This window comes from Apteryx rowi, unplaced genomic scaffold (genome assembly GCF_003343035.1).
Source record: "Apteryx rowi isolate R43461 unplaced genomic scaffold, aptRow1 scaffold_99, whole genome shotgun sequence".
Lineage (NCBI taxonomy): Eukaryota > Metazoa > Chordata > Aves > Apterygiformes > Apterygidae > Apteryx > Apteryx rowi.
Window position 1 is genome coordinate 947,349 of NW_020451304.1, and position 25,354 is coordinate 972,702.

Below are 25,354 nucleotides of genomic sequence, written 5' to 3' on the forward strand. Positions count from 1 at the left end.
CCGGCAGCGCCCGGCCTGCGCTCGGCTCGCCGCCGCCGCCGCGGGCTGAGCTGCGCGCAAACTTTGTGCTCCCGCCGCCCGCGTGCGCGCAGGCTGCCGGGGCAAAGCTGGGGGAGACGCCGCCGGGTCGGGGCTTCTGCCGACTTTCACCTTTCCCCTTCTCGCTTCTGCGCCGAGCCCGTGCTTCCTTGTACCTACGATCGCCCTTTCCCTTCGAGATAAGACACCGCTGACTGATTTCTTTTTTCTTTCTTTCTCCCCCCCCCCAAAAAAAAAAAAAAAAGGACGGGGTCGCAGCCGTGCATTTTGGTAAGCGCTATGCAATAACCGTCCGGGGGTCGCTCAGGTTTGCGCGTCCTCTCATCGCACCCCCCGGTTTCCCCTCTCCGGGCGCGCAGCGTGCGGGGACGCTGAGCGGCGAGAGCAGCTCCGGGCGCCTCGCTGCCCCGCGAAGCCCAGCCTGGCCGCAGGCTTTCTGCGTACCTCGGCTTCTCCTGGGCTTGGAGAGCAGCTTAGTCCCTCTATTTCATCTCTTGTTTTAGGTTATCGCAAGGTGCCTGATGGGGACTGGGCTTTTTTGTTTTGTCATGCAGACTGGTGAAATGGGAGCAGGACTGAGACCTTAAACTCAGGAGGACCCACGGGTTATGAGAGACATCAGCTGGTGCCAATTTTTAGTTACTGTCAGTCTTGGACAGCTTTAAAGTGCAGATTGAGTGTCTCTGTGTGCCTTGCTAAGCCGCTTGGAAAATCAGCCTCTCCAGCTGCACGGAACCCTTTGAAATGCAGATACAAATAATCATTTAATTTGTAGACAATTAACAGCGACTAACCGAGTTGTTGTGGGGTTTGGGGGGAAGGATTAAGGAGGGAAATGGCTGCTATGGGGTGGTAGATAAAGCTTCTGGGGAGATAGTCGCTGCGGTCTAGACATGCTTGATATTTCTTTAAAGCAGCTAACTGCTGTTTTATCTCTTGGAAGCATCATGAAAGGCTTAAAGATAGTAGGATAAAATGCTGGTCCCACCTGAAATTTCATTCTTGTCCCAAGAAGCTCCTGCTAGGGACTGAGCTGCCTTGCATTTATGAGGTTTTTAGTAGATGAAAATAAGTCCCAGGACTCTGTGGCCTCTTTTTTGAGCATAAGCAATCACTGCTGTATTTGTTAATCTGTTTAGTTAAGTCTCTCTGAGCCTTTCATGCTCAACCCAAATTGTTTGTAATTAGTCACTTCTTTTCTGCTCAGTGTTGTCTGTAAACATTACAGTTTTCCCTGTGGCTGCTGATAGTGAAGGTTTAACAGTGATGTAGCTGAGGTGTTCTGGGTAAGCAGGGATGCAATCTGGGTATGCCTTGGGGTTTGTGAAATAGCAATAATTCTGGAATTGGGGGAAAAAAACTAACCTACTGTAGGTTGAAATGTTTCCTTATAGACCGGGATGACTTTTTTAATCTGTATGAGGTAGCTAGGTAGCAATTTCAATGCTTTATAGGTGTTTGTTTTAAGTACACTGCTCAAACAACCCGTGGTTCAGACTGTACAGAGAGGGATCAAAGGGAAGAGGAGAGTGTCGCTGGTCTCGCTGCCTCAGATCCCTTCTAGCCCTGCAGTGTTGTATCTAGCAGTAGCTTAAATTGCCACTTGGTTGGAAGAACCACCCTTTCCTTTTCTGGAGGGAGAGATAACTGAGTTATCAGAGGAGCTTACGCTGTCCTTTGCCTCCTGGAAGGAAAGATTAATAAGCATGAGAATGACAGAGCTTTTGGCCCAGGCGTAAGTGTTCGCACAAGGCTCAGCACCGGATTAATATTTTGATAGCGTTCTTAATCAGAACAGTGTTGTGGCTTTCATGCTGGCATAATAAGGAGCTGTTTTTAAATTTATACTCCCAGTTACAAGTTCACAAAGGCTGATGAATGTTGGATGTCCTTATTTCATTGTGGGCAAGACCCAAAAATCCAGATTTTGTCATTTTGGTGCTCTAAAAAATTGTTCTCTGTGGAATGGAAGGGGCACTGGTGACCCAAATGTTATCAGTAACTTCTGTTTCAGTGTATTCTTTAGTAGATGTATTTGGCTAATCAGCTCTGGCTCTCAGACATCAGCAGAAATTGCTTTTGTGTTGACGCTTTTAGTCAGTAACTTAGTCAGCTGGTCTGGGTCTAATTCATTTCAGGTTCACAAGGATTCAAATCAATGTCTGAGAGACTTCTGTCTATCAAAGTGCTTAAAATTGATAGTTGTACCTTGTTTGAAGGAGTCCTGCTATTTCCACTGAACCTAATAGGACTTGTGCTGATTTGCTAGCTTTATTTTTGTGTAGGAGTCAAAGTTCACTTTAGTCTAATAAACTCCATAGCAGCTGATGGGCAGATAAGAAAAATGCAAAACTTAAGGCAGTCTGGATAATACCAAAGAATTTTTAACAGAAGAAACCTGTAGGAATTGCCATGGATCAATTCCTCGCTTCCTGCCTGCACTCGCTTCCTCTTTCTTTGGCCAAGTTTGAGGTATCTAATTCATTGTCGGTGCCCCTGAAGTGTTTTTTCCGTGTCCCTGACATAATGCTGTTCTTCACTGCCAGATTCCCCTGTCGCTCAGCTTCCTCTTTATCTTGGTAGCAAAGAAGGATGATCCCGTGGTCAGGGCGCTCGCTTGGGATTTGGGAAGACCCAGCTCTCACTCCCCGCTGCAGCACATCCTTCCTGTGCCGTCCCGGCCAAGTCTCGCCAGGCCAGCGCTCAGCTGGGGAGTGCTGCCTGGAGATGCAGATGGATACCTAACTCTTCTATCAAAACTAGGAATTAGTCACTTAACTTTGGTGTCTACATTACCCTGGCATTTTTCTGCATCATTTGGTGTCTAAAATATTTTTGCCTCCGCCTCAGCTTCCGTTCTGCAAAGCAGTGATGAGAGCACTCCCTCGGCTCATGTTGAGCGCACGTTAAGACACTCCAGTATTTTTCACTACTTTATTCTCCAATACTTTTGGAGCCAAATGGATCTAAAAATATGAATATGCTTGCTACTTTCCGTGGTTCTCTTACTTGCTTCATACCACTCTGTTTCCTATTATAAAATGTTAACTGATGGCTTTTATAATATGAATTTTGAACTTTGGAGAAAAAAGAAGCAGATGGAATTGATAGTTTCTTTAGGGTGTCATGGATGTGTCTTGGAACTCTTTAAAAAAAGACAGAAGTAAAACCTATGATTTAAGCAGAGTTATTTTCAGCAAAGGGTTAAAGATAGGCACAAAATGTTCGTGCAGAGTGAGCCTTGCAGCCTCTTGCGCTCTCACATAAGCAACTTTCTTGTAAGGGACAACCCTTCTTCATTACGGTGTGAAGAAACACCATTTTACAGTGTAAGAGGAAGTTACAGACCGTGCAGGTAAGCACAAACAGTACACTAAATTGCATCACCGGTTAATTCAGACTCAGTGTACTGACACCTCCTTCCCGCAGCGTGTCTTCAGGCCCAGTCTACGTTTCGGCCTTTGTTCCCCCTATTATTTAATGTCTTCTAGGCCATGTGGCCGTGGCCTTTATGCTAGAAAATTTCATGGCAGTCTAATTTTAAGTTATTCCGTGTGCCAAGTCAGGAACTTAGGTAGGTGCGTTGTCATTGTTCGGAGAGCTGTTTACTTATTTATTCCTTGTATGGGAAATCTGGCAAGCTTTTTATCTGCTCACAGTGCGCCTGCTGCTGAAAAACCTTGACCATTCAGCGATTAGACTGTGATCCTCCAAGCAGTGTTATTGGAAATCTTTAATTGCCTCTGTACCATCACAAGTATTGTACCGCTCCAAGTATTTTACCATTGTGTTGAGCCTCGATGACGTTTACGACTTGAGGAGGAGATGCTTGGAAACGGCCGTTTAAAAGATGGGAAGATGAGCAGAGTGGTTCCAGTTACCCCTTTCAACTGCAGCCGAATCTGTTTTATGACTAAGGGCTGTTCCAGTTTGAGGTGCTTGAAATACGGCAATAGGTTGATTAGCTCTTTTTCTGCTGCAGAAGCTTGCAGGATCGGTGGGGACTACAGCAGTGGTGTCTTCCAGGGAGCGTGTGCCGTATGCCGGGGTTCGGGCAGCTGCAGAAGGGTCTCACAGTCCGTCGAGGGCGCGACGTGAATGGGCCGTCAGGCAGCGCTGCCCGGCGCGGCAGCGAGCCTGACCCCGTAGCCTTCCTGGCCGCCGTCGTGCAGCCGAGCTCCACGCACGGCGTGGCAGACCTGGCTTCCTGTTGACTGAGTGGAGTTGTGGTTTTTTCTTATCTTCCTTATTTCTTCACTGATTCCGATAACACAAATGCAGTGCGTAAAAGGCTTCTTACTACCAACCAATTATTAAAAACGCCATGCAAATAAGCTGTGGCAACTGGGAGAAAAAGTAGCATGCTTGTGTGCTGTAAAGTTGATCATTAACTGGACCAGGGCTGTATTGTTCATAACTACTTTTCCTGTTTGGCTTTTCCTTTTATTCCCCGGGAAGCTATGAGTATTTGTCTCACTGATCCTTCCTGGTGGGGGGTTGGAAGAGGGACAGAGATGCTTATCGGATATAAAATCAGAACTTGAGCAGCAAACTAGTGTTTCAAGGAGAACCCTCCCCCTGGTTGCTGAGCAGTGTGTTTTAGTTCGGGAGCCCACACCGCTGGGCTGCCGAGTTCGTGTTTTAAAGGGTTGCAAATGATACAGGTTGCCTCCGGGACTCTTCTGCAGATGTTCCTGTCTCTGGAAATGCTGGGGCTTCTGTAAGGGCTACGGAGCCGAAGGACTGGAGGGAAGGAGATGATCAGCAGAAAAGGAGCCTTTGGGCCAGTGAATAGTTTGGCTGTCTGGGRTTTTTTTGCGGGACTGTGCTTCTATGTATCTTTATCAGGGAGCCTCTGGCTAAAATACTACCTGGGCGTTTTTTAAATAACTTCAGGCTAACTTTCTGAACATATTGTTTCTAACTAGTGTTTGTGGGGTCAGAGAGAGTTTAAAATTCTGTATCCTACTCTGCGATAGGCTCTGAAGAGTTGCTGTCTCCTCTGCATCAGTCTGGCAAACGGCATTTAAATTATTGGCCTGTATGGGCTTAAAACTAGTTCAGCAAATATTTTTCCACAGTGTAATGGATGTAATGTGTACAGAGCAAATCTGGAACTTGAGTTTCCAACTGGGCTGTTCTGTAGCTGCTAGCTGAAGACTCTCTTTCATGGACACGTGGGGTAAAATGCATTGCTAGCCTTAATTTTGAATATTTGTGCTTTTGCTGAAGTAGTCAAAAGGCAACTCTTTGCTTTGCGTATGCATGTGTCGTAGCTTTGATGCAGCAACTTGGAAAGTGACTGGAGACTGGAAGTAGTTGTTCTGCAGGCACCTATTGCTATATTGTGTAGGATTAGCAGCGTGTTTTGTGATGGAGAGGAGAAGCCTCCTGGCTCCAGGACATCAAGCAACCTGCAGCTGAGGGAAGTTGGGGAAAAGCAAAACCCGTATGGGTGAACTACAAAATTAAGCTGTGCCCTAGGGTTTCTCTAAGGCTAGAGGTGATGAACTGAGCCTGTGTGATCTCAGTGTAGGGGCTGCACTTCTTGGTATTGGCAGCTTTTCAAATTTGGGCATTTTTAGGTGTATTAAGGCCACAGGCCTGTCGTTCAGTGCATTTTCCTGTTTATCCCATAGTTATCTGGCCCCCAGCAGCATTGTATTCAACCGTTTGTGGACTTCTGGTTTATTTATAATAAGCCATTTAAGAAATGTGCTTTTTCTCAAAACACCTTTGTTACAAATAGGGCAAATCCATGGACTGTGGAACCATAACCTAGTTAGTCCTTTCTTTTAAACAAATGATCTTTGTCACTTGGTGGTGAAGTCCTTGTTTGTTCACACGCTTCCCACAATGGCTTAATGAGGTCTATATTGTCCCATCAGCGTGTTCTTTCTTGTGTCTTTAATCTCCTCCATAGCTCCTCGTTCTTGGGTTTTGTTTACACACTGCTAAATTTCAGGCTTTTTATTGGAAAGGTGGAGATTAATTGCGTGTGAATTTTGCAGTGCGGCTCCTGCGGAGTCACAGGGACAAATYRGAGTAAGTTCCTCCTGTGGTCCCGGAGTAAGTTCCTCCTGTGGTCCCGCACGGTCCCAGCGTGCCCTGGTGCCCCACGGGCAGGTGGGCGCTCCTGCACTTGCAGAGGACCGCTGAGATGGTTTGAGCGTGGAATTACTGCCTGCACGTCGGAGTGCAGGTGGCTGAGGAGCCGTCCATCTGCTCCACGTTGCAACACCCCTTATTTAGAAATCGCTCTGTTATCATGTACGATGAACTTGTCTATATTTCCTCTCTTTCCTCCTTTCTTTGTTCTCCAGGGTGAAGAGACCAGATTGGCTTGTCTGAGCCTCTTGTCGCCTTGCAAACTCTCACAGTTCTTACAAGTGACAACAGGTTGCTTGGGAGTGTGTTGCTGCCAGGATTTTGGCTGGACCATGGTTAGCTTGTGGGGACCGGGGGCCTTGCCTGCTGGTGGGTCGACACGGGCGGCATCAGGCTAAGCACCTTGCTGGCGTCTCAGGACTGATGGGAGACTCCCAAGGGCGGATGGGACTGGAGGAGGTTCTTTTGATTAGCAAGTGAAAAATGACCTTGATGAGGGGAAAATTCATTTGCACAAAGTTACAGATAGGGATTATTTCACCTCTGTCCTCTAAAAATTAGGTTTTTTGCTGGGTTTCTTGAACTGGATGCTGGATTCAAATGAGCCCAGTGTTGCAGGGTTTGTTTGTTTTTTAAGCCTGAGTGTGGTGGTCTATGAAGAGAATGTCATTGGCCTTTTTTGCTTTTGTTTTTGTTTTTCCTTTTTTTGCTTTGAAAAAGAGGTGGAGAAATCCAAAAACAGAAAGCAGAACAGCTGCATTCTTCTGTGTCCCTCAAAGACTGAAAGCCAGTTAGTCTAAATAAAAACAAATAATTTGTCAGCACCATTTCTAGCCCTCCTATTGTTTTACTCTGGTGGGAAAGCTGTGAGAAAGCAAAGCGAGGGGTATTGATGTGCCTTGTTAACAAGCAGGGGCGAGAGTACGGAATAAACATCCATCCCGGGGTTACGTAATGACATGTGCAGCGTGTGCCCGCGAGCGCGCTGCTCCCTGTTGCTAACGGTCCCTCTAAATGTCAGGGCTGCAAAGCAAGCCCGGGAGACCGCGCTTCAGAGAGCGGTGGCTCTTCGGCGAGGAATGGGGACGAGAGGGCGGGCTGTCACGAAGTTCCCAGCACAAACCCGTGCAAAACCTTGACACAGTTGCGATGATGCCATGTCCTTCGTTTCTCCTAGTACATCACACACTGTTTCATGAGAGTCTCTCTAGCTTCAAATTAAGCAAATACCTATTTAAGAGCCTTTTTTTTTTTTTTAACCTATTTAAGAGCCTTTTTCCTAAAGCACACCGTGTCCCTGCTGGAGACTTCTCTGGGTCTGGTACGCGGCAATGGTTAGTATTCCAGTGCTCTCTCCGCTTTCAATGTGTGGTTTTTAAATGGGTTTGTGTGGTTTTAGGAAATATGAAGACCTGAGCTAAAAACCGCTGAAAATTGGCTGCCAAACTGCCTGAAGTGCTAATTCTGATAAAATTTAGCACCTGAATTTCGCGGGGATAAACACATCTGGAATCTCTACTCTTTTTGGAGTTCAAGCTCTCTTATAAAATAAAACTTTGAGTGTTTCCTATCTGAGACCTAGTCAGCTAAACTTTGCGGGGCCTTTTTTTGAGTTAGAAACTCCCTAAAATGCATTCGTAAGTTAAGTGCTGACATCTCCTTTAGCCGAGAGGCACGTTAAGGTACCAAAAGCGTAYGTTAACTTGCAGCTGTACTGAGGAATCGCAAATGCAGCACTACAGAGTGTTGCTTAAAAATGATCCATGTTGCTGTGTTTCCCTTTATTCACTTTTTTGTGGGCAGATGTCATGAAGCACRAGTGGTTCAAGTGCTACTGCTTTTATTTAAAATTCCCAAGTATCTATATATATAAAAGGCTGCAAAGCTTAGGAGCTTGCGGTAGTTCACTCATCTGTTACTTGGAGATCTCCCAGCCCCTCTTGCCTCCTGGCCTGCCCTTCGTTTCAGGAGCAGCCTCCACTGAAGCTCTGAAATACAGCAGTGATGTTAGACACCCCACAGTCTGTCAGCTTCTGCTTAAAATGGTATGCGGTGAGTGATTAATGGAAATTATTTCAGGAATAAAGGACTCCTGGTAAGCTGATCCCTATTCAGGGAGCCAAAAGAAAAGGAAAGTCARTCGTCTCCAGGAAGAGCTTGCTGTATCGGTGGGGGGAAGAGTCGGATTGGAGGGCGATGCTGAGTCTGCATTTTGAAGTACATCATAATTATATCTCATGATCTGATTTGGAGAGCTTTTCCTGATGTCTCTGAAGACTGATTGTCACTTACGCCAGCAAAGTGCTGGAGTGCGCTTCGTTATTGGCGCAGCCRCGAGTTCTGCCGGGGCGGCTGTGCTGCACCACGGAGGGCTCCGGCTCTGAGCGTCATGAGACAAGGCAAYGTGTCACCTATCTGCGGAAGGGGATATTGGTTTTAAAGATTAAATTAACCCAATCCAAAGTGTTCAGCACAGAAATGTTGGATCACTTTAACCCAAAGTGATGCTCTATTTCTTCTTCTTCYGTTTGCAGCTTTAAATAGAGTATGTACATTTGTATTAAACTTGGTGTTGCCTTGGATTGAAGGAAAGACACAGAATCCATGAAACTGTTTCAACTATAAAATGTTCTGATCCTTTGTCTTTGATGTTTTGCCTCTGCTAATGAATTCAAACTTCAAGGTATTGCTTAGAGCCATGTTAAAGTTTGTTTCCCTTCATGGTGGCTCTGCTCTTCCATAAAATGAAGTTTCTTGCACGTTTGCAAAGCCGGGAGTACCTCCTGGGTCAGCCTAGGAGGTGAAGAGATGGGCAGCCCGGCTACAGGTCGTATCAGCCCAACATGTAAAGCTCTGTGTGACTTCCARTTTCAAATCAAAAGCTATTGAAAGAAAGCTGGCAGGCAGCTGTTCTCTGAAACCTTTCGTGAGCTATCTCACACTGCTGGCTATCAATAACTGTCCCCTTTGCTAATCTAAAGGGATGGTAAGTTTTGTGTTCCTGCTGGAGCCTGTCATGTAGGGATCGAATAGCCCTCATGCATGCGGAGAATGCAGCGCTAGTATGAGGAAAATTAAAAGTGCTGAGTACTGCAGAAGTTAAAATACTGAGCAAATAGCTTCCTTCTATTTTACGAATCAAATGCAACAGCCTCTTGATGTTTTTTGATGCTTTTGGTAAACAAGCATCTGCTTCTCTTTAGCGCAGAGGAAAGGCTTATTATTCAGCATTGATTCCTTTGTGCAGAGACAGACTGATCCTTGTTTTGGTGTTCTATTTACAGGGCTCCATTAATGTATTTACTAAGTATAGGCAGCGAGGCTGTGATTAGAGCCAGGCTTGCTTCCACAACATCGTTCCTCCATCCTGTCCYCTGCTCCCAGCATCGCAGCGGTTACAGCCCCCAGTCTGGCTGTGCTGGTTCCCTCTGCCATACATAACCCACAGCAGCAGCAAGGGACCTTCTGAGTAGCTGTCACTCTGAGCAGTGTCCTCCCAGCCCTCGCRGCGGCAGGGCTGTAAGCCTCCTGGCCTCTTGTTAGCACAGGTGGAGTTCTTGTCTGTACCCTTCTCTGAGAAGATGGCAAGGACAGCGCAGAGACTGAACTAGCCACTCTGAGTCTGTAGTGGCCACAGACAGGGCTTCTGCAAGCTTCTACCTTAGCTCCAAAACTTCCCCAAACCCACAGCTAATTTCTCATCCTATTCTTTCCCGCACCCAGAGTTCACACTGGGGACTTTGCTGGTGCCTTGCAGTTCTTGGTGGTGCTGCCTGGGGCCTGGGGATGCCTGCTCAACCTGCCTGTGCCAGAGCTGTGGCTGTTTCCAAGTCTACGAGKTTGGATTTGTGCCCAGCAGGATTGGGGACTATTGGGGATGGTATTGGGAATGGCATGTGGTGGTATTGGGATACACAGGATGCTCTGCCTTGGGAAGGTACCAAGGTCCTTGCAAGCTCCTGCTGAGCTCCTCASCTCCGTGGGCGAGACTGCCAGCCCTGGCAGTGATTCAGGCAAGTCAGTGGTCTCTTTCCATCTTGGAAGTGCTGGGCATACTTTGTCTAAATATAGATGCCCCTGGACTCAGCTGATATGGGGAGGGACAGTATGTTGACCTCAGCATGTCTTGTTTGACTTCTGTTACAGTAACACTTAAAGCCGTGGGGTCCTTTCTGTTGAGCGTGGCAGGGTGCTTGCTGGTCAGGCCAAACATGGTCAGGTCTGTGCAGCTCTGAGTCATGCAACTGCATGTGCAGAGAGACCTGAGTGAAAACCAGTTGTAAAATATCCTGTGTTAGATGTGTTTAGATGCAGTGGGAGAGACCTTTCCTGCTTGGTGCTTGTTAACCAGCTGCCTGGGGATGTGTCAGCTCTTGGCTCTGGTTTGGAAAGAGAGGTGCTGTGTATGGAAGCGATGCTGCAAACTCTGGCAACAGAGGAGATGACCGTATGGTTTAAAGATGGTCAACCTGGCCTCTGCTAGTTCTGAGAGGCAAAAGATGGGGCCATGTCAAACAGAGGGTTGCYCTTTATAAAGTTAACTAATAGAAATGCTTTTTTTTTTTTCTTTGATCCTTGATGCGATAGATTTTCCACATGAAGTTTTCTCATGTTGATAAAAGTATTCTTTAAGAATATATTTCTGAAAGCATTTTGCTCCTACCGCAGAAGTTGGCCGCTTTTGGATGGAATGAGCCGTTCGGAGCGCTGCACATGTGGCGGCAAAACTCAGAGGAGCGTTCCCTCGAGTGTAAGCRTCCTGCTCCACGAGCCTGCTGGTATGAATTAGCGTCCATAGATGTTTAAACAGTATATAGCACCAGAAGAATGTCCTGTAGGGCTTTAATCTGGGAATGTCTTGACTCGGAGACCTGAAAGCCTTCAGGGACTATCATGTAAAACAAATTCCCTTCACAGCCTCACTTCCGCTCTGGATCTCTTGCTTAAAAAAATGCACTGAATCAAATTTCTTCTGTAAACACTGAGTGCCCAGATTTCTTAATAAGTACTCGAATTGTATGAACTGCCCCATTTCCAGTCTGTGAACTGTGGTGCTTGGGCTGCAGAAGAAATGATTTTGTGCATCTCTCTTCAGTGCTGGATTCCAGAGCACTTTAGAGCTTTGTTTGCACAGCTTGTTTTTCTGTTGCTTTTTGGTAGTATTTTGCTTTCTCCCCACTTGGGCTCTATAAAGTTGGCTCGGTGACTGACCAACAGTCGCAAAATTTTTGGCCATTTGGGGCTTCCTTAGTGTTATATAACAAGGTGGAAAGTGAATAAAGTTTGTAGTTGCGTGTGCTGTGTGTGAAATCAGTGCGTTTCACTGTTCGGGAGCTTGTGTCTGCCCTGTGACCTGCCTCCGGTCTTCGCTGCGAGTTGTATAATCTGCCCAAATATCTGTTCCTTGAAAGAATGTGTTGCCTGAAGGTCCATGACACCCTCTGCYGCGCAAGGCGTTCCCATGAGCATGGTCTTTCGTTGGAGGTGGGTGCTGCTCTGAGCGAGCGCCCGGGCAGCGGCGGGGACGGAGTGAGTCCCAGAACAAGGAAGTTTGTCCCTTCCTCCGCCGCTTCGCTGACGTCGCCGGGCGCTGGCAGGAAGCGATGCAGACGGACCCGACAGTGGGACGACACGGCCGCGGCTGTGTGTGTCACTGTAYGACTCTGGTGCTGAGCACACGCGCGGTGACAGAGTCCCCTGAAACGTAACGCAGAGCTGCTGGTGTCGCCATCGGCACATGGACGGGGCGGGAAGGCAGCGCCGAGCCCGCCCGATGCCTGTGCGAGGGGCCTGTCTGCATTGCCGATGGGTTAGGGGCTTATACGTTAYTGGGCTGGTTCATCCGTAGGCCGGGGGCACTTGAGGGTAACGGGAAGCCCACGCAGGCCGTGACATCCGCAGCAGCAGCTGAAATTATAAAATGACTTCAGCTACTTCTTCTGGAGTCCAGCTTAAAAAAAAAAAAAGAAAAAGTCTTGTGTGTCTGTAACGAGTTAATTCCAGCGCTGCTGATGGGGGAGTGCATTTGATGGGAGAGCGGAGGTGGCCCTGCTGCCGCAGCGTGGGGCGCAGGCACCGAGAGGTGCAGGAACGCCGCAGGCGGCCACGGCACCGCGCAGAGAGCCGCTGCAGCTGCGTGGGCCGAAAGCTTTGCCTGGGAGCAGCTGCCGCCGCTGCTCCCCTCGCTGGCRGCAAGGCAGCTCCGGCAGGGCCCAGTCTCGTAGCCCAGAGCAGTGGTCTTCTGTACCAGCTCCGAGGGATGCCGCCGCTCRCGCAGCAGTTGTGCAGATCTGGATTACCCGTGTAGCACGAGCGATATTTCTCTCCCACCTAATGTGCGGGGCTTTTTAGAGTTCAGATTCACACCCGTCATCCTCCCATTTGAGCATGTGCTGACTAAATGATAAGCTGCTCTTGTTGTCTCAGCTCAACTTCTGCAGATGTCCGTATTAGAGACCAAAGCAAGGGAGAAGAAGATTTGGCTAAGATGAGAAGGGATCAGTAGGTAAGTCAGTGCAAATAAGTTATACTCAGCGTTGCAGATCTTTCTGTGATCTTGCCAGTCTGTGTAATTGCAGCTGAGTTATCGTTCCAGGGAGCTCCACCTTGGAGCAGAGGAAGTGCCTGTAGACAGCTCCTTTCAAAAAAAAAAAAAAAAAAAAAAAAAGACACAAATGCAGATGTTGCTAAAAATGCAGTTTGCGTCAAACACCTGCGCTGAAGCGGGTTCCCACGCTTTGTTTGTTTTTCCCCTTGTGCAGTTTCTTGAGTTGCAAAAGTGCTGAGTGGCAAGTGACTGCCTTTGCTGGAGAACCACTTCCCCTTTCTCTCCTTGCCCTGAATTTCTCACCCCTGTTGACCTTGTTACCGAACCCATTTCAGTAAGTCGTGGCCCTTGTTTTGTTCTGCACTGGGCTGGTTTCTATTTTTGATATCAGAGAGGCCTAGGCTTGTCTGGGTGTGCTGCCAGCTGACCCTGCTAATACAAATGTCAGTGCAGGGCGCTCCTGAGTTCTCCTYGCCTCTTCCATTTCCCTGTTTGTTTATTTATTTATTTATTAAATTAGCGAGTGGTAGTAACTGGTATAACTTTGCTTTATGCAGCCTGTGAACCTGTTTACCTGGCCTATGTGTGAAGAGAACCAGGTGCCAGCATCATCCACTTAGGAGCAAAGGCTTAAACAGGAAGCCAAATATTGCTCTCCTTTATATAATTCACTAATAATCTTATCATAAGCAGTAATTAAAACCAGGTGCCTTAAAAAGCAGGCAAGGGAGAGAGGGAAGGAGGATGTTTATTGAAAAACAAGCTGCAGTGTAAACTGAAAAAGGGATAGTTAATTGCTGCCTGTTGAACATCTGAGGAGCAAAATGATGTTTTAGACTCTCCTCTTGTGGAATGGTTCCCAAAGCATCCGTATCCGTTACTGCTCCTCTCATTTCTTAGGGCTTGGAGGGGGGCAGAGCACAGGAAAGGATAGTTTTCTCATTAAAATCCTGGCTTGGGAAGAGTTTGTGTAGTAGAGTCAGCTTTGCCGGAGGTCCTGGGTTGATCAGTGGGTTGATCTCCATGCTGCCATCGGAGCAGTGGGGCGGATCAGCTCCTGGTTTGTGCCGTTTAGACTTGCATCCTGGCCAGGTGGCGGAGGAGGGACGCACAGAAACTGAAGCAAAGTGTTTTGTCTCATCTGAGCGCCCCGCTGCAGGTGATGGGCACTTCTTCGGGGGAGTCTGCTGGAGGTATGTGTTGCTGTGCCCAGTGGTTTGGTGGAGAGCAGCCCTTGGCTGCCAGACTGCACTTACTCACGCTGCGCTTCTGGCATCTGCTGCTCCCTGCCTGGGGGCCCGATGCTTTATTAACCAGGACTTTTTTTGTACCTCTTCTTTTTCCAAATGGCTCCTTGCCATTCCCGTGCAGGTGTGCAGCCATGTCCCATCCCTTGCCATAGAGGGAGGGGAACGGTTGGTTTGGGCAGGGGAGCAGAAGGGAGAMATGGGGAGGGAAATGGCTTGAGATGCTGAGAAAAATAAGAGGCTGTTGGGCCTGTAGATCTGTAACATTTTCCATTCCTGCTTGGCCACGTGTAGCTGAAGCTGGAATTGCTGCTCTTCCAGGGTGAGTCCTGGCGCACGACCGTGTCCCCGGCTGCCCTYCCTCCCCTCCTGGCTCCGCAGCCTCGGGAAGAGCTGACTGTTGATGCCAGCTACGCCACTCCTGGCTGCCTCTGGTTTTTGGTCTCCGTCTTGGTTTTGTGTCCTTTAACCTAYGGATTAAAGGAGCCTGATATAACTGAGCTGGCAATAGATAAGATGTGAAATGCAGAGGAGATATTAATCTCATTATAAATACATACGCACTCTTCCCCCCTGCGGCATGCTCCAGCTTCAAATATTAGAGCAAAGCATAGGGAGGCTCTTGAGGGAGCGACCTGGCCCTGGCCTAAAACCGAGGGAAAGAAACTGGGCACACAAGACTTTTTCGGTTCCTAGTAGACATCCTTCTCCTTGGGTGGCTCTGTTCCCCTTCCGGCGCCTGCTTAGCTGCTCGCCCTTCAGCCGGGGGTGCCGTTCGCCGCACACGCGCACGGCGCGCGGGAAGATGGGGTCCCAGCTGAAATCCGGAGCGCTGTGCCGCAGATGTCTGCATTTACACTTCCCGTTCTCAGGCCCTGGGCTGCTGAGCAATGCCAGTTAGGCAACATCAGGGTTAACCTGTGTCATTTCTTACTGTCAGACGAGCCGGCCTACTTTCGGGCAGTGTTTCTGCTTTTCTGTGTTTGCTTTCGGCCCAGCTGGCTGCTGGCGGGGAAGGGGCACGTCCTGCGGGCAGGTCAGAAGCTCTAGCCGCGGCGAGCAGTTCCGCCAGGCAGGTGGTTCCTGGGCTCGCGGAGCTTGTGCCCGGCTGCTGGTGTCCCCCAACCGGTGCCCTTTAGGAAAAGCCCCCTTTGCTCAGCAGCGTAGAAGCCGCCACGGTTGCTGCGTGATGCCGTCATCACGGGCTGCGGCAGCGAGCGCCCAGCTTGGCCCGGGAATCCACAGCGGCCTCCCGGGGCCCGGTGGTAGCTCGCTGATGGGATGCTGCGTCAAAACAGTGACGCCCCTCCAGTGGCTGTGCTTGCTGCCAGCGGGTGTTTTGGGCACACCTGGCGGGGAGGTGACACTGCTAGGTTTGCTGCCCCGTTTCGGCACGTTCCCCAGCCGCGGCAGCGCGGGAGATGGCGTGCGGTGGACTTCTCCCGTCTCCCGCTGATCGTTTCAGAGGGATGGGGCCATCCTCTGTCACTTGCGCTCCTTGGCCAGTGCCTGACTAAGGGCTGGGCTGGGCTGGACAGGACAGAGCCTGCTGTAAGAAGCTGCTCTGATGAGTAAGTAGAGCTGGCTGGAAAGTCATCCTCAGGCTCACAATAACTTAATTGAGCATTTGTTAGGATAAGATGTTGCCAGAAGCTGTTCAGGTGCCTCTTTGCCTTCCTTGCTGTGCTTTCAAAAGGTATTTTCTCCTTTCTTTATGAAATAATATCTGCAAAGGACAGCAAGGTTCCCTTTTGTGGGGCAGAAAAGCTGTGGATGGTGCAGATTCATCCGCCTCTTGGATGGTGGCATACTTCAGCTCTGAAAGCACAGCTAGCCTGCTCGGCAGCGAAATAGGTGGAAGACAGCATATTGGTCGGGCTGTGGCCAAGTTTCAGATGATTCATGTTATTGACTTAGCCGTAGTCCATAAATCAATGCATTTTTCTCTTTTGTGTCTTAAAAACAGTTTGGTGTTTGAGCTTGCGATTTATTACCTGAGTTGTGCAGGGGGGCATTCATGATCGATTTGCCATCTATAACCCTCATGCAGGGTTTCCCTCGTGCGTGAGGAGCTCAGCCCCTGGGCCGCATGGAAGTCGCGTACGCTGTGCTCTGTTACTGTTGTCCAGAAACTGGATCTGCTGTGAGGAGTGCCTGCACTTTCTGCGCAGAAGGCTTTAAATGGTTTTGATGAAGTTGCTGTGTACAATCGTTACAAAATCTTTTCTGCTTGTTAAGTCAGGGAGAAAAATTGGTACAAGTTGTAGTTTCTGTAGGGGTCGCATGGTCTTCACTTGTGTTGGTTCCCTTCCCCCTGAGGAATGCATTAAAATAGCATATGTGCTACTGGTCTTAAGGATGCTACTTACTTCAGCGGCAAACCAGCCAAACTTGGAACTTCTTTCTGAGTCAGTTTTTGAACACAAGAGGCAGGGTTTTTCTAACTCTTCTGTGATGCCATGAAGAAAAGTAAAGCAGAGAGTGCTCTGTCACCGGGGTGTCAAACTCAGCAGTTGATCTTGCTTCTGCCTGGGATTGTTCTGTGTTTCAGTGGCTCCRTATATGGACAGACCTGGGTTTGTCATTCATGTTTTGTCAGCTGTAGTGCTGAGCTTTGCTTAGAGCTTTAATAACTATTTCTTAGATATGTCACATATAAGTCTTCTCCAGAAGAAACCACTGTGTAGTTTAGAGTACTGATGACAAGCCTGGTGAGCGGCTAAAGTACAACTCAGCTTTGCTGTCTGTGCCAAGTTGGCTGCTTGGATTCTTCTGCTCTCCTGGACTCAGCTCCTCCCTTCACCGCTTTCAGTGTCTTTTAATACCTTATCTGCTTCCAGGCAGTAGTTTCAGAGAGCATTTAAGTACCAGTAGGCTCTGGCAAACCAGATTTTAAAAAGTATTTCAAAGCCCAAATTATGTTTAGGAGTCATTGAGCTGTCAGCTCTGCCATGTCAAGGTGTGCACATGTAACCCAGACACACTGGTTGCTGTTTGCTTCTTGTGCTCTTGTCTTGCCTATTGACTCTTTTCCTGTCGGTGCTGATGGCCATCTCCTGCACTCGTTCCTGCCTTGCATGAGGTCTTGTCCTGCCTGCTTGACCTCCCTGCTCTACAAGAATGATTTGTTTTGCCACATTCTTGAGCTGTCGCGACCCTTCATATCGGAAACTACATTCCCTTTCAGTTCCAGCCTTAGCAATTCAAGCTTGTTGCTTGGGGTTAATGTCCCAAAACAAGGCGCTTGGTGGCCTTAGCGAAGGTGGCCCAGTGGGAGGATGGACCTGATAGGAATCTCTTTAGTTCTGCGGCAGGTCTCCATTCCAGGCAGGTGGCCAACAGCAGGGAGCTGGTGATAAGAAAAAGTGATGGAAGTGAGAAGATTTTTAACCTCCCAGCCCCCTAGCCACATGCTGCTTTATTTACTAAAAATAAGTTGCTAATTCAGCCTTCTGGGGAAGCCTCAGGCATAGGCTGAAGGGTTTGCTGATATCAGTTGGTGGCTTTGTTGGTAGAATTAACTACATGAAAACTGGCTGTGACTACTGAGTTGTTTTTCCTCCAGTGCAGCTTGAAATTCATTTGCCCCTGTGGTGAGGTTGTAGAGGGAAGAGGAAAGGGAGCAAATGTCTTCTGACTCTTTCACCATTATTTTCTTGTGTCCTGAAGAGGCTCTGCAATACAGAGCCTGCTTTCTTATCCCGCTCCTGCTGGTGGATGCTAGGCAGAAACAGAACTGTGCTTTTCCAAAACCTAAGGTCACTGCTGAATGAAAGCATATTGACTAAATGAGGGGGAAAGATCTTGTGAAGTCAGCGCCTTCAAGATAGCTCAGTGTTTCGGTAGTACTCAAGCTCCAAGGAACTGTGGAGCTTGAGGACTTTCAGAGGATGTATTTGTCGCCAAGATCTAGAGAGGCTCGGTCAAAATTTTTGGCGTGAGAGGGGTCTGACTATCCTATGGGGAAACATCTGTGCTGTGTGTGCCCAGTGGTTTTTTTGTTTGTTTGGGGTTTGTTTTTAGCACAGATAAAGATCTCTGATCCATTTTAATTTAGGAAGAGAGATTTTTCCTTTTTTGAAATTCTGGTTTTGTTAAAACATCCACTGAATGTTTGACATCTGCTATAATTTTAGAAAATAGTCCTGGGAGACGCTTTGTCACTGAGGAGGAGTGCTGAGGTTATGACAGACAGTGCAGTCTAAACACTGGGATGTGCTACAGGCTTTAAAAAAAAAAAAAAGTTCTTTCTGGGTGTGCATCTGCTTTTCTGGAGCTCAGAGAATTTGGAATTAAGAAAATTTTTGATATGCCCACCAGGAGAATGGAGAGGTGCCCAGAAATGTGCTTGAGGTTAGGGGGAAAACCAGTTTTAACACAAGCTTTTGTAATTCATACAGATATAAAAACTTAATAGGCAAAGYCTATTGGAGAACAGTCAACCTCAGATCAGGAAACGAGAAGACCACACGCTCCTGCCGTGCCAACTCCTGGTTCATGGTGACATTTGAGTGCTCTGTAACGCTCCTGTCTTCTGCGGTGCTTAAGTATATGCCTACCTCTAAGTAGGTACTGAGAAGGGTTCCCAGTTTAGGGGCTGAAGGCAGCAGTTAGCCTTTACTTGTTCTGCAGAGCAGAAGCAGCCGTGAAGGGGGGATGACATGGTGTGTTCTGGCACTTACCTGCCTTCTGTAACTTAGAATTTGTTCAGATATATGGTGGGGCTTTTTTCTCTCTATTATAATTTCCTGTTCTTTTGCCCTTCAGCAAAAGGAATAATCAGCTTTAGTATTTGCTTAAGCAGAGAAAGGAACTAAGAGGTTCCTGGTCTCTTGTTCGGTCAAGAGGGCAAAACAACTYCTTTTTCAAGGCACCGAGCTGGTGAGGTACACAATGCCAGGGACTCTCCCATCCTCTCTTATCACGTTCATCGACCATCCTGTTACTGTAAAATTGGTCTGACTTTCTTCAAAGCGTGCATGGCTATCTCATCAATCCTGAGAAAAGCAGGAACCTTGAACTATGCAATAGGATGACTTAATCGCAATGTGTAGAAAGAATCCCACTTCTTCCAAGAGCCACAGCCATTTTAAGAAAGCTACTGGAAGATGTGTTTAAAATATCAGCTGTTCTTCAGATCTTGCGAACTCTTTATTGCCCCTTTCTACAAACTTGTCTCCTCACATGACTTGATTAAAGGGCAAAGTCAAGGCAGTAAGTGATGTCTGAAGTCAACAGCGTTACAGTTTTAATTTATCAAAGTCTTTGTGAGTTATTTAGCATATGATTCATAGACGGTTTAGTTTCATGGTCTCGTAATCTGTTATGCGTGCTGATTCTGCTTGCACTAACTACTGAAGGGAGACATTTGTTTCTACGAGGCATCAGCTGGGTCTGAACCACAACGCAGAGGGTTAACAGGATCCATCATGACAGGGGTGCGTGGGCCTGTTGTATTAATCACCATTTAGAAATGTGGATCTCTCACCTTGACTTTCAAATCAAAAACATAGCCGCAGGTTAATCCCTCAGGTCCCACCTCTGCAGGCAGAACGATACCAGACATGTTCTGCTTTTCAGAATTTCTCTGTTTATGCTGTTCTCAGTTATGCTTTGAATGTTTGCAGTACTTCTATGAGAAAGAAGAAGAGAAAAAAGTCCTTTACCAACAGAATGGTTTGGGTCTAAATCTCTTCTTTGCAGAATAACAGACCATTCATTGAAAGAGTGGAACCTCTCTTGTTCTCTTGCTTTTCTCCTTTTAAAGCCAGCTCTATCAAGTTTTCCTTGTTCACTGGTTTGTCTCTTCCCTTGCAGCATCAGCGAAAGCTTCCTCACTGTGAAAGGTGCAGCACTCTTCCTGCCACGAGGAAATGGGTCTTCTACTCCCCGGATCAGCCACAGGCGCAACAAGCATGCAGGTAAGTGTGTTGCCTCCACCAGCTGAGGGTCCTCTGCTCACTCAGTTTCTGACTTCACCTTCCTTGAGTTCTTTCACATCAAATAAGGTGCATTAATGCACACCTTGTGTAAAACAGAAAAGTTAGACATCCCCATCTCAAGATTGCAATATTTTGTGCTGGAAGAAAAGATGATTTCAGCACTCCCTTGTTTATCAAGCAAAATCAAACAAATGAGTGACTTCATGGCAGCAGTCGTGACATCATGGAGAGTTGTGAACAGGAGTGCTACGTGTGCTCTGTCCCCCAAAATCTCATSCTGTGACTTCTGCATGAGAGTGGAGATGGACGGTCGTGCTCAAAACCTTTGTGCATTGCACTGGAAAACTTGAGGTTATGCTATGGAGTGAGTAACTGTCATTCCTGATCTGAAACCAACCTCTTATGATGGAAGAAAGGAAGGAAACTTACCTCTGCATGGTGGTAAAGAAACCTCTGAGCAGAATGAGTGTGACTCCTCCAACTTGCGAACAGTGTGAATAATACGGAGGCAGTCAGAATTCCACCCCCTTTATCTCCTGGAGTTTAATTTGTTTTGTGCTTTGATTTCTTTGTTTGAAAGGTCAGTCTGAATAATGAAACTCAAACATTTCAGGGAAGGTTGTTTTTCAATGTGTGTGTGGTGCTTATTCATGGATGGTGCTTTACAGGGATCAGATAGCATGGGGTTTTTCCCTTCCATTAAACAATCACCAGGAAAAAAATAATGTTGAGTATTTCAGATTTGCCTATGGAGCAGAGAGAAAAACAGAGAGGCTGGATTCAATTTTGTCCATTACCAAAAAGCATGATGGGTTTCCTTGTGAACCTATGCAAGGCAGCATGAACAGCGTTGAGTCTCTTTGCTGCCTTGGATTCTGCATGCTACAGCTGACTTGCATGAGGTTGGGAAAGCTTGGTGGAAAACAAAGTCGCTTGTCTAATCAGCACAGAGCTTTTAGAAGCCAGGCTGCCAAGAAAGCAAATCTGCTGTGTTGTAATTGCTTACAGCAAGATGTTCTGTATTCAGAGAGGCTGGTTTGCCTGAGGGATGGGATTTTTGTTCTTAGAAGATTTTTTTTTATTCCAGTCTCTTCAACTTAGGGGGTGAGGTTTAGCAAGGCATCAGTACTTCTCCTTTCCTCACTGTCCTAGCTTGTTAAGTGATATTGATGGTACGGTATTTTTTAAGGCACTTGGAGATCTCACTGAAAAGTGTCTTTTGTATGAGAATGTGCACCACATTTCTGTTAACTTTTCTAACATTCAGTATGTGCCAGCAGACACCAAGAGATCAGTCTGTCTCCTTCCTAAGCAAAATGCCTGTGCTACCCCAATTTAAAACAACGATGGAGAGGTGAACCAGCCATCAGCAATGAGCTAGCAGAGTCTGTGGCAAAGAAAACTCTCCTTTCTTGGCCTCTGATAATCTGTGCTCAACTTCTGTTCCCCTGTAAGTGTCATGTGATTTAACTCTGGCACACAAAATTGGAAGGGGGTGGGGAGTGGGCATAGCTTTCCAGTATGAAATTGCTGCCTGTGGATGCTATAGTGTTTCAAGTGGCTGTTAGAGCAGTTTCTAGGAAGGTTCCCTAACCTTTCTGACCTCCTGAATTCAAGAGGTGCTAGAATCCAGCATAAAAAAGTAAATGCGTAACAGGAAATAATGAATGCCCACACCCATTTCTTTAATTGTATTATCTTCAGAAATATAAAACATTAGTTGGCAGATTGACTAGATAAGGTACCAGCTGTCCATGCTCATCTCCCAGGCGGTCCTGAGCTCTGTGCCACCTGCCAAACTGGCTCTGTTCTGTAGGTTAGTGGGCTTTGCTTTTGCACTCTGACAGCATTGGAGAAGGCCAGAAAAGAATGCAACTTTCCTGGAGCTTTTGCCATCTCTAGGATACTATGAGTCAGCTTAAGATCCCTTCCTAGCTGATGCTTTGGACCTAGCCTGCCAGCTCAGAGGAAACAAAAGCATCTGCTTGTTGCTGGACATTGTGATAGGGAAGCAGCAGACGTGCCATGAATGCCAGCAGAGCTCATGGCTCTTCATAGGACAGGAATGTTTGTGCTGATTCTGGCACACTAAAACCTTTCCTTTTACTTTTTCTTAATCCAGCAAGCTTACAGAATGCCTTGTGTGTTCAGGGCTGAAAATACTGCAAGCAGTGTAAAGCTGGCCAAGGAAGTGGTGCCTTACTTTCTAGCTCTAGAGCTTCCAAGGTTGGTGGGACAGGCTGGTAATCAGCAGGGGAATGGAGGACTACGATAAACTTTCTGAGGATGAGGGTTAGTGGAGCTCCTTGAGTCTTGCAGAAAGGGAGACCCACTTAGGGTTTTTTTTTTTTTTTTTTTTTTTAAAGTATTGAGAGAATCCAGTAGTTCTGGTGGTGTATTTTATCTTTGGGAGCTTCATCTCGTAAAAGTGATTTCTGGTGTTGAATTAGTGGCAGCAGTATATGGGAACTGTTCTTTCAGGGAGGTGAAGCAGAAAAACTGAGGTGACGCGTCTTTCATTTCAAGCTGCTTAACATATGTGAATACCTCATGAGTCAAATACATCCTGGGCTCTTCCAAGCTGCAGGCAGGAGACGCCACCTGAAGCAAAGGGACCTTTATCTGTTGGACCCACCGTTCTCTCTGATTCCTACCACGCTAGCATCTGAAACCCACTGCAACTGAGTGTCATTGCCAAGATTTTGTACTGGTGTTGACACAGGGAAATCCTGTCTCCCACTGCACCCCCGGGAGATCAAGCATCCGATGGATGAGGTGGCCTTTCCTGTGCTAACTGTCTCTCTGGATAATTGCTGTTTAGGGAGGCATGTGCCAGCTGCTCCAGCGCTGGGGACAATGTGCTTGGCCGGGAAGTAGCTTCAGGTGCTGTCACCTCCTCTGGTGCTTTGTACACGACTTTGCTAGCACTGCTGGTTGCCTCAAAATTTTCTTCCCCTCCACTCTCACCGCCCACCTGGTAGAAATGCAGTCCTGGGGCATTGACTCATTCTCCATGCGTTTCAAGGCAGAAGGAAGGGGAGAGCAGAGATTGCTCTGTCCTGTGTAGCCCACTCCACACAGGCTTGTGCTTGTCCCATGAGGAGAGAGAGGCGGCAGCAGCTCTTCAGCCCTGCTGTTCCATCAGCTATAAAAATCATTTGGCAGCTAGGTAGGATGCTCTCGCTGGGCAATGTTTCCTTTCTTCCACTTCCCTTATGTGGCATTTTTGGATGCTGCTCCATGCCCTGTGTCTCCTTATTTTTGAAAGTCCATGAAACCTTGCACTGGATACTTGCTCCAACATTCATGCTCTTCCCTGCAGTGTTACCTAAACTTAGCTTCCCATCTGTGTAGGAGTGGGAGAAGGTGGCAGAGCAAAGACTCCTCTTCTTGCTGATCTGTGCCACCTGGCAGCCTTCCACTCTCCTTTCTGGGAATGCAAATTCATTTTCCAGGTAATGATTGAAAAAACAGCCTATTGCTGGAGGTGTTGTTGCTTACTGACACTCTGAGGGTGATGTGCTTAGCAGAGAAACCCCTTGCTGACCACGGGCCAGGGAGTGGTGCTGCAAAGCCTGTGCAGCAGGACAAAGGGAAAGGAGTCTCACTTTTGTCTTTCAAATGCTGCTGGTTTAGGAACCTGCACTACCCAGCTCTCTTTAAGAAGGCTTTAAAGTTGCTGCGTTAACAGTGATTTCTGCTTTCAGCCTTCCTCAGCCTCACCAATAAAGCAGTAGTAAGCACTTTCAAGGAAGAAGTATGGTTTCTTGATTTTTTTCAGGTGGCAATTTTTAGAGACCTTTAGGTGGGGCTGGCACATAAGCAAATGTGAGCACATGTTGCTCTAAGATGGGACTGAATCTCATTTCAAAGGGGATACTTTTATCTAGGTGGGAGTTCTGCACTACCTAAAAAGTCGATGTAAAACCAGTGAAAGATTCCTGGTTTGGTGAACCACATGGTAGTATGGGATGCTGAACCATGGGGTGGGGGCCATTTCTACCTAGCTTGCCTTGGCGTTTAAAGGAACGAATAATACTGAAACACTTCTTCCTGCTGTTGAAAGGGTAACAGAAGTTAGGAGAAAGCGTGGTTAGATGGGAACAGGTGAGTACAGAGAGCAAAAAGCAGCTGACTAAGAGGCATAAAGAAGTTTTGTCATTTCCRGGTGGGTGGAAGTGGCAATGCTCATAATGACGTGTCAAGTTTCTTGATAGAGGTTTGCTCTGACTGGACAAGCCAGGAGCTTGCATGTGATTTAAAGCTTTTTGTGCCCTTACCTTTCCCTCTTTCCTACAGGGGATCTCCAGCAACACCTGCAGGCCATGTTCATACTGCTCCGCCCAGAAGACAACATCAGACTGGTAGGCTGGCTTTTTGCTTATCTGCAGTTGTAAATGTGAAGGTTAAATACCACTTGACGAATACATCTGTGTAACTCATGAAAGCAGTGGTGTGTGCATGTTCCAGTGGTTTCATCATCAAATTTGGGGAGACTTCTTTGCAGCCACAAGGGAAAAAAAGCAGCCGATTGTGAAAGCCCGGCTTATTTGGTTGTCCAGAGAGACAAATTGTATGGCTAGAAAACTCTGCCTTTGTCTTATCCAAGTACTAAGTACTTGTGCTCTCAAAAAGTATTGTAACAATTGCCAGAGAAGCTGGGTACGTTAACTTGGTTAACTTGGTGTCCTAGTTAAATCGGGAGTCGGTAACTTATGTCTGACCAGTGTGAACACCTGCCCTGCCCCCTTAGTTCAGCTGTTTTCCTCACTCTGTGCTTTCCTAAATTTTTGCATCCCAAAAGGCAATGGCTTATCATGAAGAAGCTTGTAAGATCCCTGTGTAACTACACTCCCATACTGATCCCTGTCTACCTGCTTTTCTGGGTTGTTGCCTCCTTTAATGATGTAATGAAAATTAAGTGATGCTGTTTATAGTATTAATGTGCTGTCCCAAAGACCTCTAGAAGCTGAAGAGCAGCGGTGAGGAATTTGCATAGGACTTGCTGAAGTACTCTTCAAGGTCAGGCATGACTGCAATGTCTCTACATCTCTTATCATTCAGTAGTTTGGAGTTCCTTTCATGTGTTGTCTTGGTGCGTCTTAGCAATGTATGTCCAAAGAAGGATTGCCAGCATCAGAAGTGTTATTCTGGCACCTCTGGCTTGCAGAATCCTCATAAATTTTGCTGGAGCTAGACTTATCTAATGGATATGCCTAGAAAACAGCCGGGGATGCTACAGAATGCTTTAACTTTAAAAAGGACCACAGAAAGGACCACATAAAGGACCACATATTTTGCCATGAGCAATCTTTGTAAGCAAACCAAAGGACCTACTCCTAAACTTTGTCAGGCCCACCTTGCAGTCGCTAACGTTTCAGTGAAGCTGATGGGAATGGAGGTTCTCAGTACTTTGCAGAATCAGAGCCAGGGTTAGAACATTGGAAGCTATTGAACCAGTCATTGTTCAG

The 25,354-nt window shown here is 47.1% G+C and overlaps 1 protein-coding gene across 1 annotated transcript in view; it reads left to right on the forward strand.

Moving 5' to 3' along the window:
- The window catches only part of SSH2 (slingshot protein phosphatase 2), a 54,099-nt gene that overhangs the window by 2,219 nt on the left and 26,526 nt on the right, over window positions 1-25,354 (forward strand). The window contains exons 2-5 of the mRNA XM_026055309.1: window positions 285-309; window positions 3,323-3,394; window positions 19,759-19,862; window positions 24,183-24,247. Of these exons, the coding sequence (XP_025911094.1) occupies window positions 285-309; window positions 3,323-3,394; window positions 19,759-19,862; window positions 24,183-24,247 (266 nt within the window). The remainder of the gene's footprint in view (window positions 1-284; window positions 310-3,322; window positions 3,395-19,758; window positions 19,863-24,182; window positions 24,248-25,354) is intronic.